Below are 20,702 nucleotides of genomic sequence, written 5' to 3' on the forward strand. Positions count from 1 at the left end.
CTGAGGCCTCTGTCTCTCCTGGTGAAGGGTCCACAAATTTCCCAGGATTAACCTGTCTCACTGCAGGGTTCCAATCTGTTTGAGGTCAAAGTATACCCTTAAAGGTAAAGAAGGACAAAATACTGCAGTGAGGAGCAGATGAAGCTGGTGCAGTTATTTTGAATATAAAGATAAATCATTGAATTTTGAAATGGTTTTATCTAATAAATAAACACGTGCCGTGAAAAAAATGGCTGGGCTGGCTGAGGTCCAAAAATCAGTAAGACACAGAAGGATGACCATGTGGCTCTGCTTCCAGATAATCACAGCTGGCAGTTAGTTCCAGGTGCTGGGCTCCTCTGTCCTCACGGATTGTCCACTCTCTGTGGGCTTCATTGGCCCCTAAACAATGAGCACATATCACTGTGGCTTTGATCTTAAGAATATTCTCTGCACTGCTTATTTGCTGGTTCTGAGCTAAAGTAGAGTGAGAGCCATCTTAAACTGACTCTAAATCTTCATTCTCACCGATTTTTAAAATGAGTACAGTCTTTGTAATAAGACCCAGCTTGCCTATTTAACATTAAACCACATTGTGGTTTTTTTCCCCAATATGACATTGACCCACATCTAAGCAAATATCTTCATGTTCCCCTTTGCACTTCTTCCATTTGAGAAGGACTCATTAATTCATATATTTGTTCATTCAATATTCACCAGTAGCTTCTATATTCTAGGGGCTGTTCTGGGTGTTCAGGATGCTATACAAGATAGTCAGGGCTCCTGCTTTTAAAGATCTGATAGGCCAGTAAATGGCCACTGAATTGTGGTTTTATGTGGCACTTATAAAACATGTATAGGGACACCTGGGTGGCTCAGTGGTGAGCGTCTGCCTTCAGCTCAGGGTATGATTCCGGGGTCCTGGGATTGAGTCCCACATCAGGCTCCCTGCAAGGAGCCTGCTTCTCCCTCTGCCTATGTCTCTGCCTCTCTATCTCTCTGTGTCTCTCATGAATAAATAAATAAAATCTTTGTTGAAAAAGAAAACATGTATAAAGTATATTTACCTGCTGTTAACCTAAAAAGAACATGGAGAAATCATCTGCTGCTTTTCCTCCTCTCTCTCTCTTTTTTTCCCCTCTAGGACATCTTTGGCTTACTGACATTTAGCCCTCTATCTATTGGGCTTTGCCATAGATGGCCAAAGTCAAAAGCTAGCAAAGAGGAGCAAAAGAGACAGATTTTTAAACAATTTTTTTTAATTTTTTATTTATTTATGATAGTCACGCAGAGAGAGAGAGAGAGGCAGAGACACAGGCAGAGGGAGAAGCAGGCTCCATGCACTGGGAGCCTGACGTGGGATTCGATCCCGGGTCTCCAGGATCGCGCCCTGGGCCAAAGGCAGGCGCCAAACCACTGCGCCACCCAGGGATCCCAAGAGACAGATTTTTAAATAATTAAAATTTGTCCATTTGCTCGCTGGCACCTTGTTATAATCTTTTTTAAGAACTCTCGGTTTGCACAAAAGAGTATCAGAATGGGAAGGAACTTTAGGGCACATCTGGCCACAGGGCCCTCCTTTACTAAGTAAGAGAGACTCAGACCCAGAGAGAATCTGGGGCAGCAAGCTGGGAGGGAGACTCGTGGTTGTGACCGTGCATCAGCCTGTCCGCAAAAGCCACTGTGCCACTGTCAGGAAGAAACCCTCCTCTCCTCCCCTGGCCTCCTGCCTGCCATTTGCACTTTATTCAAGGAAGACCATGGGCTACAGTCTGCATGGGTGCAAAAGTTCCGATGCCTCCCTGCAAAGGAAGAATTGCCTAGAAAATTAAACCTAAATGACATGGAGAGGCAAGGAAAAGCATGTCTTATTGTTACTGCTTCTCTGCTTTAGCTCTTGCAGAATCCTTTTGGGTTCTGGAGCTGTGCGCTGCAGCTGTGGCCGCTTCCTCTTCCTCTTCCCTCGGAGGGGAGTTTGCGGTAATTGGGTGTGATCCTCGATAGTGCAGAAGCTCTTCGTTGTTGGTTTTACGTCCACTCACGTTATCATACGGAGGAGCCAGACCACGGCACAAAACAGGCGTGGGCGGAGTTCTGGGTTTTATCTGCCACTTACTGACGCAACCCGAAGTAACTCGCTAGACCTCTTCGGTTTCATTCTCCTGTGTGAGATGGAGGTGACACCACCAGTATCTCACAGCTGTTTTAGGGATTAGGTAAAAGATCATATGACAGTATCTGGGAGCAGTAGATGCTCTATCAGGGGCAGCTCTTAATAGTAATGATGATAACAGTTTGTCTGGAATCACACAAAGTAGAGCAAGATGTGTGTGTAGGGGCTGGCACGTACCTGAAGTACTCGTGTGCTTCTCTGAGTCCCACAGTAATGTCTTTAGGAAACCTGGTCTCATTCTGATCCCAAATTTGTATTTGAAGAAAGCATGAGGCACACTCACAAAAGGTGGAGGACTTTCTCAGAGCCATACAGCTCTTGGTGACCGGGCTTGGACCAGGGCCCAGGTCCTCTCTCTGGCCCACTTTTCTGGGTCGGTGATCTCTCCAGGGTCAGAGCCCTCCCAACTGCACAGTCTGAACACTCACACAAAGTGGGGGAAATCCAGACCACAAAGAGCCTCTCTGTAGGTAGAGTTCCTATTTTGTCAGCAAGCAGGTATGAAAAAACATCAGTATGTTTGCTTTCTTCACACTCAGAGTTGTGGATAATGTATTGAAGACTTGTAACAAGAATGCACGGTTTTCATCAAGTGGGCTGGAGGGGAAGAAATGCCTAGACCCACTTCATGCGGTGGCCCCTCCAGAATTAGATTATGCACAATTGTACCCCCCAAAGGATCAAAGAGAGATGAGAATCCATGTGGCCTAGACTGGAATTGAAGGAAAGAAGACTGGCACAATAAATATTCCAGGCCTGAAATCTCTGCGATACAGTCTCGCCCTGTCCATGGGCTGGACCACCTTTCCGGGTTCAGCAGACTGGTCTCCCCAAGAGCACTCATTAGCTCTACTGATGCTGAAGGTCAGCTGATGAGCAGCATTCCTGTTGGTTTTCTTCCAGCCCTTTTCCCCCTTTCTTACAAAGAGACTATTTAAAGCACAATTCCTGATCTCATACTTGGACCCATTTTTAGACACTAGAATAAAGAAAATTAGGGGTTCTAGGACTGGGTATGTTTCTGTCACACTCACCAAATTGCAAGCTCTTGGATAGGAATATTTTATCTCTATTTAATCACAGGAAAACTTCCCAGGGAGGCTCAGGTTAGCTCCTTTTATATAGTGACAATGCAAGAAAGATTTCACTAAGAATAATAAATGAGATTATTCCATCAAGACACTTTTACTGAACCCATACCTGAGAAGCAAATAACATTACCTTCCAGTCCCAGTTACAGATTTTGTATTAGAGATGGTTGTTAATTTCCCGTCAATCATTTCTTTTCCAGCTCCTCCCTTCTTTCTTTCAGAACCTGCCCATATACTTTGTAAAGACTCAGTTCCCACAGTCCCTGCTGAGTGGGTGTGCGATTTGCTTCTCTGAATGCAGACAAGTAGATCAGGAGTCCCTACTAAAATGCAGACAATCAGATTCTCTCTCTTGGGGATAGGAATTGGGTTTCTGAGCTGCCACTGAGTGTCTGTTAAGCATTTAAAGAGAGAGGTGAAATTAGCAATGGGGACATTGTGTTTGTTCTTGTGCCAAGAAGCAGAAAGAACTGGTCAAGAGATAGAGATAAAAAGGAAGGTAGAGATAAGGCTAGAAATGAGAATGAAGGAGTATGGGTAGGAGGGAGGGAAGGAGAGAATGCAGAAAAATGGCCACATTGTAGACAGATGCAGAGACCAAGAAATCAATTCATTTAAGAGAAACTAAGCACAAAATATTGGCCTTGGGGCACCTGAGTGGCTCCGTCGGTTAAGTGTCTGCCTTCGGCTCAGGTCATGGTCTCAGGGTCCTGGGATGGAGCCCCACATTGGGCTCCCTGCTCAGTGGGGAGTTTGCTTCTCCTCCCTCTGCAGCTTCCCCCTGCTTGTGCTCTCTCTCTCTCTCAAATAAATAAAAAAAATCTTTAAAAAATTTTTAAAAAATCTTTCTGTTACTGCTTCCAGTATTTTGTGCACATTAATTGAATTCTCTGATCTTTCATTTCATTATATCCCCCTGTGATGCATACAGTCCTTACCTTTTCCTGTGTGTGTGTGTGTGTGTGTGTGTGTGTGTGATATAATGGGTTTTTTTCCTTGCAGCCAAGAAATATCAAGACAGATTTGTATCCATAATCTCACCTACAATGAACAGTAACATTTCAAGATGGCACCTTTGTCTTAAGAGTAGAGCTCACGGTCTAGGACAGGAACCAAGAAGTGAGGGAGGCTTTTGTGATCTATTATTTTAGCATCATGTTCATTGATTTCTCTGTCACTAGTGCTTCACGTGCTTTGGCTCTGTTTTCATTCTTTGCATCAAGCTAAAATAGATTCTATAATTGATATCCTCCTCAGAGGAGCGTGACTTTCCATCTGGGATGGATTTTCAAAAATTCTTACTTGGATCCCAGAGGGTTGGAATGGCTCCAAGATTCCTCATAACACCATTGGCCAGCACCTCTTTTCCCCTTCCCTGAAAGGTGTGAATTTGACCTTTTCATTGGTCACCCAGGCTGCCATATTCAGCTACTTGTGACTAGGATACAAAGGGCTTTGAGGGAGAGCAGCCCACAGAGTTCTATTTGAGGGATGCCAAATGCTTCCCCAGGACCCAGCTGGTGCCTCTCTCTCACACCGTGCCTGAAATGTGCACAGTTATTTCTGGTGAATTATACTATTATTGCTCACGATGAATTCTAATATTAAAAAAATTAGCAAATATAAAAAAAAATAGAGTTGCCCACAGAGAGGACAGAAAACTCTCAAATCTGCTGGTTATGTGACTTTGGAAACATCAAAACCTTTGTCCTTCAGTTTCCTCATCTGTAAGAGAATAATACTAATACCTACCTCAGAGAGTTGTTATGTGGGTTAAATGAGTTACTATTTGTAAAGCCCCTAAAAGGGTGCCTGGCACTTAGTATGCGCCCTGTTGAACACTTGTAATTCCTATTAAAATGGTGATAGAGGGTAAAGTCTGCAGCTTTTTCTCACAAATATGTAAACCCTTACACTTAGAATGTCTGAGGTTTGGAAAAAAGGAAAGGGTCAAGGGGTCAGGTCTTGGTGGATTGGGAACACTGTAGGGTGAGACCAGGGGTGAAGTTCTCCCTCCTGAAAGGGTTTCTTCACATATGTATGTGAGGCTTTTGGTGGTGGGCTGGGAAGAAAAGTCAAGATAAGGAGGAGGGGTTTTGGAAGTTACAATAATTTTACAGTGAGTAAAAGTCTTTGTGAAAGTCTGTCTCAAAGGCTCAGGCATTGACCTGTGTGTGTGTGTGTGTGTGTGTGTGTGTGTGATTTAAACTCAGGAACACAAGCATGAATATAAGCAGATGTGGGTCCCTGAAACATACTCACTTTTAAAAGATATTCTCAAAAGTTGTTGGTTGGCAACAAAAAGTTGACAGAGATTATAAGGATATTGGGGTGTTTGGTTTTAAGTCACATTTATTCAGGTATAATTCACATACAGCAAAATCTACCCTTTTTATCTAGTGTAAAGTTCTAAGAGTTTGACAAATGTGTGCAGTCATGTAACCACCACCACAATCAAGATATAAAGCATTGCCACCTCCCCCAAAAGTTCTCCTGTGCCCATTTGTGAACAACTTCGCTTCCCACCCACAGTTCTGGTAACCACTGATCTTCCTCCCCCTGGGTAGTTTTGCCTTTTGCAGAATGTCAGTAAAGTTTCTATAACTTTTGAACCCAGGTCAAGTAATAAACTCTTTTAGCATCCTGATGCCCTTATCATAGTTATATCGTATATACAATTGACTAATACATTGTTAAGTGTCTACTTCTCTTCTGCTAGACTTATGCAGGCATGTTCCAGGGTGGAGATTATGGAGATAGTTCTTTACTGTATATTTAGCAGTACCATCAATTAGAGGCTCGACAAATATCAATGAATGAATAAATGAATGAATGAATGAGCAACCTAATGACTATAAGGAAAGTGTTCATGTTCTAAGTCACTACGAAGCAAAAGCAATTTGATATTCAGTGGTATCAAATCTATCTTATTGTAAAGCACCCAGAGACTATATTATTCAAACATTCCTCAAGAGTATGCATATACTTTTCGAGTTATATTGAATCTAAATACTAGCAATCAGAACCACCCCCAGGCAATCCCAGATTCATGAGCAGTATGCTCAATTAATTTAAAATAAAATGAAGAAAAATCTTTAGATGTTTAACACTATTACTATTATTTTGTCTAACTGCATATTTAAAGCTATTTATTTCATGATTTTTACACTCCATATATTTTGCAGCAAATCTGAAATTACAGTGATGCTTAAGAGCAAAATCATGAAATCCTCAAAATCAAGTTTATCTTCAGTGTGCTCGTCGAGTTCAGAAAGGAGGTCTTTGTATTTGGGTTTGGTTTCTTGGCCCTGTGAGAATAAAGAATAAGTAAAAACTAAATTTGGTTTGCCACCTTGGTTTTACAGGTAACAAGCAATAAGAAACATGTTATTAACATGTTATTGTAACATAACATGTTCTTAACAATATCATGTCAAGTTGCTACTAGTGCCACTAGTTGAGCACTATGTTAAATCTTTTCATGGGTTATTTTGCTGAATTTCCATGGTGACCTTATTGAATATATTATTATTATCCCCACTTTACAGATGAACACCAAAGATTCAGTGAGAATTAAGTCACTTGCCTCAACCTAGGCAGCTATTGGTATAGAGCCAAATTCATAGTCTTGGCTTCCTGATCCTGGAGCCCACACTCTAAACTACTAAGCTATCTGCCTCTCTAGAAACATAGATACGTTATGTTTTCAGAATTTCAAAATATGGGATGTCTTGGTGGCTCAGCAGTTAAGCATCTGCCTTGGCTCAGGGCGTGATCCTGGGGTCTTGGGATCAAGTCCCGCATTGGGCTCCCTGCAAGGAGCCTGCTTCTCCCTCTGCCTATATCTCTGCCTCTTTCTGTGTCTCTCATGAATAAATAAATAAAATCTTTTTTTAAGAAAAGAATTTCAAAATATAATCTCTTTCTTTTTTAAAAACATAATCTCTTTGTTATGGGAGAAATTCACTCTGTGTTGCACTGAACAATAAAAATGTCCAGATATGTGAAATAAAAAATGCTAATAGAAAATCTGTGCTTTGGAAAACTGTTCAGCATTTAGTCTGATCATAAATCACACCCAAGTCCATAGTCCTCATAAATAGATTGAAGGAAAACATATGAGTAGTACATACATGGAGAGGCCTTTTATTTTCCCACCACAGCTTGTGAAATATCTTCCCAAGTGGCATTAAAACATTAAGGTCATTTGGTTCTCTGTTATTCTGAGCTATGTTTGCATTTAGTTCAACCCCAAATGCTCACCCATGTGCTAGCTGTAAAAAGCTATCACAGCAATGACTAAGGCCCTTTAGGAATGATGATACATTCCTCTTACAGGCTAGACCATTCTTGTTTCTCTAGGCTCTTGTTTCTCTCAAGAGGTCCCACCTAACAGTGAGGGTGAAAGAGCTTCCCCTGCCTAACTGCAGGGACAACTAAGTGCTACGTTGAAAGGGTCAGATCCAAGGTAGAGATAGGATTACTTACTGGTGAAAGGGCACACTGCTCAAGGGTCAGAGGTGGGTGTAGATCTCACTTTTTTCTTTTTAAAATATTTATTTATTTATTTATTTATTTACTTACTTATTTATTTATTTATTCTTTTAAGAGAGTGAGCATGAGTGAGGGTAGAAGGAGAGGGAAAGAATTCTAAGCAGACTGCCCACTGAGTGCAGACCCATCTTGGGGCTTGATCCCAGGACCCTGAGATTAAGACCTGAACCAAAGTTGGAGGCTTAATCCACTGAGCCACCCAAGTGTGCTAGATCTCTTTTTTTTTTCTGCATATTGGAAGAGCACCAGAGTTGACCCAGGTCTAGCCCTCTTGGGGACTGACTAGCCATCTTGTCTTAGTTTCTCCTCTCCTCCTCTCCCCCCCTCTCTCCCTCCTCCTTCTCCTTCTCCTTCTCCTTCCCCTTCTCCTTCTCCTTTTCTTCTTCTTCTTCTTCTTCTTCTTCTTCTTCTTCTTCTTCTTCTTCTTCTTCTTCTTCTTCTTCTTCTTCTTCTTGTTCTTCTTGTTCTTGTTCTTGTTCTTGTTCTTGTTCTTGTTCTTCTTCTTCTTCTTCTTCTTCTTCTTCTTCTTCTAGATTTATTTATTTATTTATTTGAGAGAGAGAGAGGCAGGAAGAGTGAGTGGGGTAAGGGGTTGAGGCAAGGAATATCCAAGCAGGCTCCTGCTGAGTGGGGAGTTGAACGCAGGGATCCATCTCACAAGCCATGAGATCAGGACCTGAGCTGAATCCAAGTTTCTGATGCTTAACCAACTGAGCCACCTAGGTACCCCTTGTTTTTTTATATCTTCTTAACAATACATTTAAAAGCTCAGTTTTATTGTATCTGGCTGACTACAGAGGATTAAGATCCCCCAAGTCTTGTTAGCTTATGAGAAAGGAGATGCTCTTCTCAGAATGCAGGCCTCAGCTAAAAGATCCATCTCTGTTTACCAAAGAACCCCACATGGGGATGTAGGAGGAAGCCTGGTTAGTAACTAAGGGGCTGCCATCTTTAGCCATGGCCTTGGATGCCCCTACCTGCCTTAAGGAATCTCACAGAGCTGGGTGCTCCATCCAAGGCAGCATTCTGACATTACACATTTGGTCCATGAAGTTAAACTATTGCTATTAAAATTGAGAATGCCCCTGAGTCCCCTGGAGTCTCCTGAAGTGTGGCTTCTGCTTTTGGGTGCCTCTCATAGGAGGCAGGGATGTGTCTGCTGCGGGAGATCCAGGAATTGGCTGCCTTTCTCAAGTGTAGCCTACACTGAGGAACACAAGGCTGAAGGTGTCTTTCTGAATGATTGGCTTTAACTTTTCCCCCCAGCTGTTCTCAGAGCTCTCAGAATTATAACACCACCCCTCCCCTTATCCAAGGTCTCCCAGAGTTTCAATTCCCGGGATCAACTGTGGTCCCCAAGCAACCATTCTCCTTCTGACAAATCATCAGAAGGTCTATAGAAGCCTCATGTGAGGTCACAGGGCCCACCATCACTCACCTCCCTTCACCTCAGTCACGTGGTCACAAGAAGGGTGAGTACCATCCAATAAGGTACTTTGAGGGAAAGACCACATTCATGTAACTTTTATTAGAGTATGTTGTTATAATTGTTCTATTTTATTATTAGTATTGTGACTCTCCTACTGTGCCTACTTTATAAATGAAACTATCATAGTCACTGTGTTCATAGGGAAAAGTGGTCTGTAGAGGGCTCAGTTCTGTCCCTGGCTTCGGCCTCCACAGGGACCTGGAAACTACCCTGCTCATGAGGGGGGAGGTGACTGTACATCAGAGTGACCCTCTGCTAGGTGCTCATTCTCATGTTTGTTGAAAGTTCTCTGAGGATTTGCCCAGCCGCCAGCCAGGAGGCCTTTTTCTCTCTGGATTCTGTCATTCTTTTGGCCTCTGATGTAGGCAAATGTTACAGGATTTACTCACCCACACCTTCCTTAAAGACTCTCTAGAACGTCTTACTGCTTGTCAAATTCTGCCTACTAATTCTGGCTGAAAAAGTCTTTTTTTAAAAAGGAAAATTCAAAGAACAATACAAAGGATTCTTATTCTTCTTGTAATTGAAAATATGTGCCCTTTGACCTATATCACTTTGCTTCCCCCTCCCTCCGGGCCCTGGCAACCATCATTCTAGTCTCTGTTTCAGTGAAGTTGGGTTTTTAAAAAATCACTTATTCGTGGATCCAGATCCAAGGTTGATTTCTCACATAGTCTTTTGAAATAATCAGATTCACAGGAAGTTGTCCCCTTGGCCCAGCGTCCCCTGGTGGATGACACCTGATGTAACTGTCCTATATGAAAGCCCACACATTTACATTTTAATAGAATTATAATACTTATCTTTTTAATTTGTCAGAACACACATAGCACCCTAGACACTGCTTCCTTTTTAGTTTTTTCTTTCTCTACCTACCAATAAATATTGGTGGTCTAGACTTTGCACGAGCCCCCCTTTTCTTCTTACACATTTCTCCTATGCCAGCATTTCCCAAAGAATGCTTGTAGACTGTAATGCAGTTTTAGGTGATATAGGAATAAATATTAAATACAAATTAATAGTCATCTATTCTTTTACTACCTTCCATTTTTACCCACTGAATTGACATTTATAATCATGATAAAGTATTCCTATAAATTTATTTAAGTAGGGAGTTAAAGAAAAAAGTTCTAAGTGAATTATCATACAGGCTATAGGTAGATGTGGGAAAAATATTAGTATTTCAGTGACTGAAGGTTGGGGAATATGCCTGTATGTAATTGAGGTCGGTGACCTAACTCTGACTTCTATATTGCCAGCACAAATCTCTATTCTGATCTCCCAAATCATATGTCCTGTTGCTCTGTTTCTCCTCTGGCATGTTTCAGGGACATCTTAAAATTGACACATTCTCATGGAACTCATCACCTCTCCCCCACCTCACCTCACCTCAAATCTGCTTATACTCCAATCTTTGTCTTCTCTGGGAATAAGGCCACCACCTACTTCTTCCCAGGGTCAGAAACTGGGGCATAAACATTTGCTCTTCTTATTTCAACACTACAGCCAATCAGTTATCAGATCCTGTTCATTCCACCTTTCAGATGTCTCTCCTGTTCACCACCTTCGTCCCAAGCATCATTGTCCTTGGTTTGGATGCTCTGTCACAGACACTCTCTCTTTGTCCGACCCCCACCCCAATTCCTTCTGCAGGTGGTGTAACTTCTTAGTCCTGGACTAAGAGGCCATGCCTGGCTTTCTCCTACCCTCAGGCTGTGCCTCTGTAATTTGGCTTCTTTTTGCCTCCTCAGCCTTATCTCCTAGTGCTTCCTGCTTTCCCTTCTCATCAACTACTTCTTGGCTGTCCCAGGTCATTGACCATCCCTACCAGGCTTTGCATATACCATTCCCTCTGCTTGGAATGCTATCATTCTCAGCCCCCACCCACTTCCCTTGCATTACCAACTCTTGCTCATTCTTCAGATCTCAGCTATACCTTTTTTTCCCCAAGAGTGCTTCTTTGACCGACTACCCCAAGATGGTCCCTCTGTTTTTAAATGCATGCTCTACTGTTTTATGGTTATTTGAATATTTCTAATTACTTTTTCAGCATGTGTCTCTGCTTTGCTGGATTGTTAGCTTGTTCATTGCATTAACTCTAGTGCTCAGCTCACTTCTTGGCATATGGTAGGTATTCATTAGACATTGTTGAATGAAACAACATGATTGTTGGCTCTTTGGGCCCTCCATTATGATGTGGCTCCTATTTCTTCATGCCTGTTAATTCACTTACTTCTGTGAAATTCCTAAATTGTGTTTGCAGCAGATTTTTGGCAGTAGCTTTTCCAAGTTTACCATCGGGGTCAGAAGAGTTTCTGAAAATCAGAGCGATGGTGGCAATGGCTTTTTCCAGGTCTGAGCCCTTCTTGAGAGCTGTGAGGGAAGAAATGACATAGTCTGGGTTAGGAATGACCCTTTCCCAGACATGGGGTTATATTTCCCAAGGGACCCAGGGGGTGCAGGTCATGTCAATGTGGCCCTGTCCTTGGAATTTTTGCCACCTATCTGAGAGTGGAATGAAGGGACATCTGACTCTGGATCTTTAAATAATGGAAACAAAAGTTTCTTCAGGAGCAAAAGAATTATTTGAATTAGGATGAGATTGCCTACCTGTTTGTCATGTGACCTTGGGAAGACACCTCACGTCTCTCAGCATTGGTTTTCTGATCTGTAAAATATTGAAGGGGTACCTACTATGTACTAGGCTCAGACTCTGGCATTGAGGATACCACACTGAATAAGACAAAGTCCTGCTCTTGTGAAGTTTGGGTTCTATGTCAGAGCATCACCTCATGCTAGTGTGATATAGGGGATGGCATCCAAAGCAAGCTCTTTGATATCATGATGGATAAGGGACTCCCTTTGACTTACAGCCTCAGTCATAATGACTTCCCAGCTGGTTTCTCTGGTTTCAACCCCTTGGAAGGGTGGTGCTAACTCACTTCTTTCCGGTGGGTAGCACCCAGTGAACACAGAACTACACACGGTGCGGTACAAAAAAGTCATTTGTTCTCTGTCCTGTTAGGCCCTTGCAATCCTCTATCATAAAACTTCTCACACATTACAGTCATTGCATTTTTAATGGTCTTTCGTCTCAACTAAAAGGCAAGTTCCAGAGACCAGGGATCGTATCTTTATCACTGTATTCCCAGTGACTGGCACAAATTTCTGCTACATAGTAGGTGCTTGTACATGCTTTTTAATGAATGAATAAGAAGAAAATAAAAGAAAAACAAAATCCTACAGCTTTTAGCCCAGGTAATGTGCAACAATTGTTGCTACAAAGAATGATGATCAGAGAGGATGACACAACTCTCACAACAAAAGATAATACAACTTTTGTATTGAGAGTGCACTATACTTCTGGTATTTTCCTAAGGGACTCAGCACCCAGAAGTGACACAACTAGATGTGGCTTCTGCCCTCTTACAATATACTTTGCAATCTAGTGAGATAATAAGCAATAATCAAGAAGAGATGTGTCTATGAATCTGTTTGTTTTAATGTATATTCAATAGTTATTTGTCCATATATATATATTACACATACTTATAACTTGTGATGTATGAGGCAAAGAAAGGTGCAGAGACAGAAAAAATTTTTAAAAATACATCTGGGAGGAAAACTACTTAGATAGCTAGTCTTGGAGATCTCTGTGTATAGACAAACATTTAAGCTAAGACCTAATGGATGGGAAGGATCTTGCCATGTGAAAAGTGTTGGGGTGGGGGTGTCAGGCTGGGATTCGGGTTATTCCGGATGTCCCAGGCTTGGGGAGCAGAACGCATGAAGGCGAAGATCAGAGGGAGTCTGGCGGGTTGAGGGAGCTGGAAGGAGGCAGGTGTAGCAGGAACCTAGAAGGGTGTTTGATTAGGAAAGGAGGTGAGACTGGACCATGTAGAGCTTACAGCCCCTGAAAAGGAATCAGACTTTTCTTTGCAAATATTTTCTTCCAGTCTGTCAATTGTTGAGTTTTTTAATCCTTTCAATTGAGATCTTTTGTGGAGGAACAGTTTCTAATTTTTATAAAGTCTGATTGCCAATTTTTCCTCCTATGAAAGATTTGTACTATGTAAAACTAGAAGTTTTATAATTTTATGGTCTACATTTAAATCCATGATCCATTTTGAGTTCATTTTTTGTAAAAGGCATGAGACTTAGGTGCAAGTTCATTTTTTCAACCTGTGGATGACCAATTGCTTTTGCACCAGTTGTTGAAAATACCTATCCTTCCTTCGCTAAGTCATTTTTACATCTTTGTCAAAAATCAATTGGGCATATTGTATGTCAATCTCTGGGTTCCCTATTCTGTCAACAACACATTGTTTTGATTCCTGTAGCCATATAGTAAACCCAAACATAGGGGAGAGAGAGTCCCCCACTTTCTTCTTTTTCAAAATTATCTTGTTTATTCTAGGCCATTTCCCTTTCTGTATATATATAGAGAGAAACTTGTAGTAAGCCTTCAGAGAAATTTGAGGAGAATTGATGTATTTGCTATGTTGACTCTTCCAACTCAGGAACAGTATGTATCTTCATCCTCATACCACATTAGAGATGCTGGAATGATGTGACCTTACTGAGGACACACTAATGATAAGTGGCAGAACTTGAATTTGAATCCATGTGGAACACATAAGCCTCATGATGATAGGGATTTCTTTTTCTTTTCTGTTTTCTTTCTTTCTTTCTTTCTTTCTTTCTTTCTTTCTTTCTTTCTTTCTTTTTTCTTTCTTTCTTTCTTTCTTCTTTCTTTCTTTCTTTCTTTCTTTCTTTCTTTCTTTCTTTCTTTCTTTCTTTCTTTCTTTCTTTCTTTCTTTCTTTCTTTTTTTTTTTGCCTGTCTTGTGTTCTGTGGAACCTGCAATATTTAGGATAATGCCTGGCACATAGTAGGTGCTTCACATATATTTGTTGAATGAATGTCTGCTAAACCTGTGTTCTCAGCTTCTTACTCCCTGATTTCCTTTCTAGCTTCTTTTTTTAAAAAAGATTTTATTTATTTATTCATGAAACACACACACACACACACACACACACAGAGGCAGAGACACAGGCAGAGGGAGAAGTAGGCTCCATGCAGGGAGCCCAGAGTGGGATCCATCCTGGCACCCCGGGATCATGCCCTGAGCCAAAGGCAGATGCTCAACCACTGAGCCACCAAGGCATCCCTCCTCTCTAGCTTCTGATCCTCAGTCTCACTGCCTATGGCTCATGCCTGACCTTTCCTACTTCTATCTGCTTGTCTAGTGGCTGGCTCTCCATCTAGCCTAGAGCTCCAGCCTCAGAACATTCCCTGCTTCTTTGGATTTGATTTTTGGCTCTTTATCCCTCTATCCTTGACCACCTTTTCCCTTCATCTCGGCCACATCCATGAAACCCACAGTTAGAATTGAGATTCTCCTCGATTACCCAACACTGTGCTGCTCATCAAAATCCCAGGAGATAAGTATATTCTTCTAGCTTGAGTCTATCTGCCTTTCCTGGGATGTGTGTATTTGAGGGGGTGGGATGCTATATGGTGGTAACCTTGAATTTAAGTGGCTAAAGAATAAACTCTATTTATTCTGTCTTTATGAAGCAAATTGCTTAGAGGAGGTAATTCCCTAAGAGGTAAATATTCCTTCAGTAATTTTGGCCATTTGATTTATTAAGTAACGACTAGGAGCAATTTGGGAAGGCTTTAGTATGAGCTGCTCTACTGGTAGCGTCTTGCTCTCCAGGCTCCACCTTTGTGGTGAGGAAGGGGTGTATTTGCAAGCTGTGAGTGAGTTTGCAAATAATGACAGACACCTTCCTTGTTTACTCGGTGCCAGATGCCTTTCAAACATAATCTTATTTAATACTTAGTAAAACCCACAGAGGTAGTACTATTTGTGTCTCAATTTTACATATTGGAAATTGACACATGGAGAGATTAAGTGTTTTAAGGTCAAATTGCTCAGAAGTGGCAGATGAAAGAATTGAAAGTCTCTTTGACTACAAAGACTGTAGAAACACCTGCCAGTTTGGAGGATCTCTTTGTAAGGCCATCTGCACAGAGGCAGTGGATTCCAGATATTGTTCAGCTCCAGGAGGAAGTTCAGGTCCATCTGCATTCTAGATGGGGACTCTATTTGGAATGAGTCAACTCCTCTTCCTTCTCCACCATTCTTTTAAACCCAACAGGAATTTCCCCCTTGACTATGACATAGCATATGTTCATAGTAAGAACTGAACTAGAAAATATTACAAATAAAAGATAACAAGATGCTCTGGTTGTCTTACCAATAACTCATGATACTTTGTGAGATGTTTTGGTTTCCTGTTTTTATGGTTGGATTCTTCCCTTAATAAACTCAGCATGTTGCCTTTTAATTCCTGCCCTGTCTGCTTCACAGAGTTGTGAGCAAATATGTGAAAGCATATTGTAAAGGGCTAAGTCCTAGTAAAAACCCAAGGGTCAATGTTTCTCTTTTTGGCATCTTTTATCAGCTTTCTTGCCTCTGGAAGGGGAGTGTTGGAGAGGGTGCTAAACCAGGCACTTCATATTGACCTCACCTGCTATTTCCTACTTTACTTTTTATGATTTAACAATACTAAACGTGTGTAGTCTCTTACTCATACTGTTCTGCAACAGATATTTTTGGGGGAAATATTTATTGCTAGGCTCTGTCCTACTTCTGGGGATGGGCCACTGAGCAATATCAAGAGAACAATACCTAATTTCCCGGTGCCTGTGTTCTGGAGGATAATAGTAATGAACAATTACAGAGCAGTATTTGACATTCTAGTCATTCCTCCATAGGATGCACAGGATTCAACTACTTAGCTCTCATACCAGCCTTCAGAGGTGGGTTCCCCCATATCATCGCCACTTTATAGGTAAGGAAACTGAGGCTCATGAAGGTAAGTAGCTTGCTCAAGGTCACACAGGCAGTCTGGTTCTTTACTGCGATGCACACTACCTTTCAATATTGTTTTTCAGGCAGTGTATTTCATAGGACTCTTTCTCAAACCCCCAGATTGGGCAACATGTCCCTCCTTTGTGCTTCTCTAATTCTCTGAACATAAACTTATCATAACCCTCACACTAAAACTGTTCATCTGTCTACATTTCCTTCTGGATCAGAGAGGTCCAAAAGAAAGGTACTGTGAGCCATAATGATAATCTAATCTTTCTGGTAGCCACATTAAAAGAGTGAAAAGAAGCTTACAAAATCATTTCCATAACATATTTTATTTAACCCAATCTATCAAAAATATTATCATTTCAACAGGTGATCAATCTAAATAAATTATTGAGATATGTTACACTTTGTTCTACTAAGTCTCTTAAATCTGACTTACCAATTACACTTACTGCACATTTCAATGCTCAAGATCTACACGTGGCTGGTGGCTGCTATACTGGACAGAGCAGTTCTAGACAGTGTGTTCCTGAGGACAGTTACTACAGTTTATTTATCTTTACTACACTCATTCCCAGGCCCTGGCGTGTTGTGGGCCTCGGTATACGTGTGTTGTACTGAGCTGACCAGAACTTCAGAGCCATCCTCTGCCTTGTTCCCCTCACTTTCCCTGGAAAATGGCACACAGCTCTAAACATTAGATCTAGTGAGTTCCTGGCGTATTAGCATAATAGAAATCCAACTCTCAGTGAAGCAAGGTGTCAGAATTGCCTCATTTTAGAACTTTTCCTAATATTAATTCTTTTTGCAAATGGAGAAATGAAAACCTGCTGGAGAGAAGTGGTTTGTCCCAGTTCACATAGGTAGTAATATGGCAGGACTAAAAACTAGGTCTCTCTAGGTCAGTAGTTTCCCCAAAACGCTAGTGCTTTTCAAAATTCTCTGCTACAAAACTGCTTTGGATACTAGAGGCAAATATGTACTCATCCCCTATTCCTATCCTCAAGAGATCAGGGCATAGGGCCGAGCAGCCAGCAGAGAAAAATGTGGGTTTATGTTGACCTCTAGTCCATGCTCTACCTGTGTCTTATTTCAGTGGATAACATTTAAAACCACTTGCCACTGAATAAAACCTATTCTGGGAAGTTGAGCCATGTTTATCCTGTGCTTTTTTAAGGCATGGGAATAATGTGGCCCAATGGTCCGATGAAAGGAGTCAGGTCCTAGGAATGGTGTGTGTGTGTGTGAGTGTATGTGTGTGTGTGTATGTGTGTTTCAAGGGCAGTAAGAGTGATAGAGTTACAACTCCCCTCAACCTCCGAGAAGGGATAAATTGTATTAGACATGTGGTGGGACAATTATCAAAAGTATCCAAAATCATTTAAATTGTAAAACAGAAATCATAGCTTTCTTATTGTGATAGTATAAAAATAGTAGTTTCATCGAGATGGAGATTTATTTAAATAAAAATACAGAGTCTCCTTTGGAGATATTGGCTAGACACCTAGGAAGAAAGACAATTGCAATATAGTAATATCCATTTATGTTCATTACTCTGTAAACATTTTAAAGCCACAAATTTTGGAATAATGATCCAAGTTTTGAATGACTTTTTTCTTATATTGTTCCTTCCATGTCAATATTGTTATCTCTAAAGATATTTTCCTGATAAAAATTGAATTGAGGGGAAATATTTACATTTTGAGGGTTGGCCACACTGTGTTTTCACTCCATCAACAGAGGCAGTTGGGGGTCGATTACATCCTGAGTCCAATGACCATTTGTGAACTAGATATTGATGGCCTTGCTCTGGACACACTGAGGATGCTGCCCATAGAGAGGCAGCTGGACTCATGGGAAGCGGCCTGAATTAGGAGTCAGAGGATCCACACTCTCATCTTTGCTTGGCCTCTTATGGACCGTCTAGGTTTGGGCAAACTAATTCTTGGACCTCGGTTCTCAAATCTTTAAAAAAGAACATGATGTTATGCTATATGTTGGCAAATTGAACTCCAATAAAAAGAAATTAAAAAAATAAATGATACAATGGAAAAAAAAAGAACATGATGAATATTTAAGGATGTATCCACAAGTTCTCTTACATCTCTGGCATTCTTTAATGTCCTCTTATATCTATTCTTTGTGTGCTATCACTGTAGAAGAGAAATACGTACCATTGCAGTCACCCCATGACTTACCTTTTATTGTAGCCAGTTGTTTTGATATCGAAATGCTGCCAACAAAATGAGAGAAACAGAATGATTTTGGAGCTTGGGTATTTATTTCAACATCTCAAGTAAAACAATACAGAGACACCTGGCTGGCTCAGTCTCGTAATGGTCAGACTCTTGTTTTGGGCTCAGGTCATGATCTCAGGGTCTTGAGGTCAAGCTCCATGTTGGGCTCTGTGCTCAGTGGAGGTCAGCTTGGGATTCTCTGTCTCTTTCTCCCTCTGCCCCTCCCCTGCATGCACACATTCTAAATAAATAAATAAAATATTTTTTACAAATAAAGCAATACAAAGATTTAAAAATTAATTTGTTTTCAGTAAACCTTCACTGACCCTGTGGGTGGAAAGTCATCTGTCTTTCAAACTCCTTTTTCTCCTTGCCACATAGTAAAGACATGCTCGAGTATGTCTAGTGCACATATCCTAGTGTTTCTTGCATTTATGTCCCCACAGGGTTAAATTCTCTCCAATGGAAAAGGAGTGGAAAAGTGTGGTCACCTTCCATGTAAGCTCTTCTCTGTTCTTTCCCATTTCCACCTGACTGATGTAGAAATTATCCAGGGCACTTTGGAAACCTCATGTTAAAACCACTATCATCCTGGGTCTCTACATGGCTACATTGAGTAAATCTGCTACAGACCTGAACCCCCACTCCAGACTGTCACACGAAAAAGAAAAAAATAACTCCTTGTTCCATAAAACACTAGGATTTGAAGTTGATTTATTTGTTCTGAATCTAGGTACTGTGCTGGGGGTTGGGGATGCCTCAGTGACTTATGGGGACATGTTTGTGCACTCTTGTGGCTTAAGGTCTAGGACTGAAAACAGATATTAAGCAGGTATTTCAATAAAAAGTAATGGCATAACAAGATTTGCATTAGGGGAAATTATTTCACTGATATATCAGGAAGAGAATGGATAAGGGGCCAGATGGGAGGTAGGAAGATGAATCCTACTCCCTTAAAAACTGCAAGTCAAAGTTTGATTGATATTTCAACCCACAATGACTAGAATGATTTTCAAGAAAGCCAATAAGAACAATAGCACTTGGTCACATCTTTGACAATTCCTTAAAGGAAGCTTCCCGGTTCAAGATCTGGATTTGGCATTAACTAGCCAAGAGTGCATCACTTTGAGGAGCCTCTTTTTTATTTTTTTTATTTTTAGAATTAGGGAGCTGGACTCTATGATTTTTTTCTGAGATTTATTTATTATTGTTTGAGAGAGAGTGAGCAAGCAGGGGAGGGGCAGAGGGAAAGAGAGAGAGAGTCCAAAGCAGACTCCACACTGAGCACACACAGCTCGGTCTCACGACCCTAAGATCATGACCCTGAGATCACAACCTGAGCCAAAACCAACAGCTGGACACTTAACCCACTGTACCACTCAAGGTCCCCAAGGACTGTACAGTTTTTTAGAACTTTTATGGTCTTCTTGGTGAGTTCCTCTTGATTTTCTAGAAACTCTGCACTGTTATCTGTTATGATTTCCTTTATACAATGTGCTATCTTTCACTTTGCATACAATGCACCTACAGCATGGTTTGTGTTCTTTCTTCTTTCTTCTTCTTCTTCTTTTTTTTTTTTTTTTTTTTTTTTTTGGCTTTTGTTATTTTCTATTGCCACAATCTCCATTAGTCTGTGTGGGCTTTGAGACCAAGAGTTTATGCAATTTATCTCAAAACCTTCCAACCCTCACCTAACAGAGTGCTATCTAGCAGTTGTTAATTGTTCAAGAGTATTCTGAACTATAATACATCTCCTAAATAAAACTACACAAGAAAGAATATTTTGAATTTATTAGTTATAATTTGACACATTTGAATGATATGAAACAATTTCCCTCTGCCATGGGTAATCTGAAAGAATTTGTTGTATAGGTAAACTCCTTGCTAATTTTGATTTACAAATGTTTCTCAAGAGGCACTCAAAGATATTTGTGTTAATCAAATCATCTTTTCAGTTTGCAGTAAAATCTGCCCAGTTGTTCCCTTTTTTTCTCCAATTCAACTTACAGCTGTTTTGGGGTGGGTACTAAGTACCAAACTTAGAATATCTTGACCATCGAGTTGACACGAACTCTTTGGAAACGCACTTGAAAGCTTAAATGAAACTCATTAAAGGAAAGCCACGTGCCACTGACCTTTTAGGCATTTTCCTAGGTGCTAATGTGGATGTTGGGGCTGCAGAAAGACTGGGGTCCCCTTCCAAGTGGAGTGCTTGGTCCCGGCTACTGTGCATACAGCCACACATATCTGGTCGTTTGTTGTGTGTTGGTCTTTCCTAAGCAACAGTCACT

At 41.0% G+C, this 20,702-nt stretch overlaps 1 protein-coding gene and 1 long non-coding RNA gene across 11 annotated transcripts in view; one reads left to right on the forward strand and one right to left on the reverse strand.

Moving 5' to 3' along the window:
• Positions 1-20,702, forward strand: part of LOC102156863 — a 128,063-nt gene that overhangs the window by 28,175 nt on the left and 79,186 nt on the right. For 5 of the 10 annotated variants that reach the window (XR_005374826.1, XR_005374821.1, XR_005374822.1 and 2 more), the window contains exon 1: positions 9,201-9,269. The exons of 2 other annotated variants lie outside the window; for them this stretch is intronic. This is a non-coding gene — a long non-coding RNA (uncharacterized LOC102156863). Of the gene's footprint in view, positions 1-9,200; positions 9,331-18,873; positions 18,910-20,702 lie in introns of those variants that run through there. 3 more of the 10 variants (XR_005374818.1, XR_005374820.1, XR_005374825.1) reach the window with 3 other exon arrangements.
• SNTN (sentan, cilia apical structure protein) lies at positions 5,585-20,656 on the reverse strand. The gene is made up of 4 exons (XM_038565950.1): positions 20,547-20,656; positions 18,373-18,407; positions 11,520-11,659; positions 5,585-6,551 (listed from the first exon to the last, which is right to left on the reverse strand). Exons 1-4 carry the CDS (start codon positions 20,654-20,656, stop codon positions 6,393-6,395), a joined length of 444 nt encoding a protein of 147 aa, XP_038421878.1. The 3' UTR covers positions 5,585-6,392.

The sequence above is a fragment of the Canis lupus genome, chromosome 20 (genome assembly GCF_011100685.1).
Source record: "Canis lupus familiaris isolate Mischka breed German Shepherd chromosome 20, alternate assembly UU_Cfam_GSD_1.0, whole genome shotgun sequence".
In the NCBI taxonomy this organism is placed as follows: Eukaryota; Metazoa; Chordata; class Mammalia; order Carnivora; family Canidae; genus Canis; species Canis lupus.

Excerpts from the sequence above, each read along its gene's own strand:
- SNTN (XM_038565950.1), bottom strand. The coding sequence starts at position 20,656 with ATGTGTGGCTGTATGCACAGTAGCCGGGACCAAGCACTCCACTTGGAA. Across the intron at positions 18,408-20,546 it reads CCTAGGAAAATGCCTAAAAG|CATTTCGATATCAAAACAAC; the intron begins GTCAGTGGCACG and ends TTTTGTTGGCAG. Across the intron at positions 11,660-18,372 it reads ACAACTGGCTACAATAAAAG|CTCTCAAGAAGGGCTCAGAC; the intron begins GTAAGTCATGGG and ends CTTCCCTCACAG.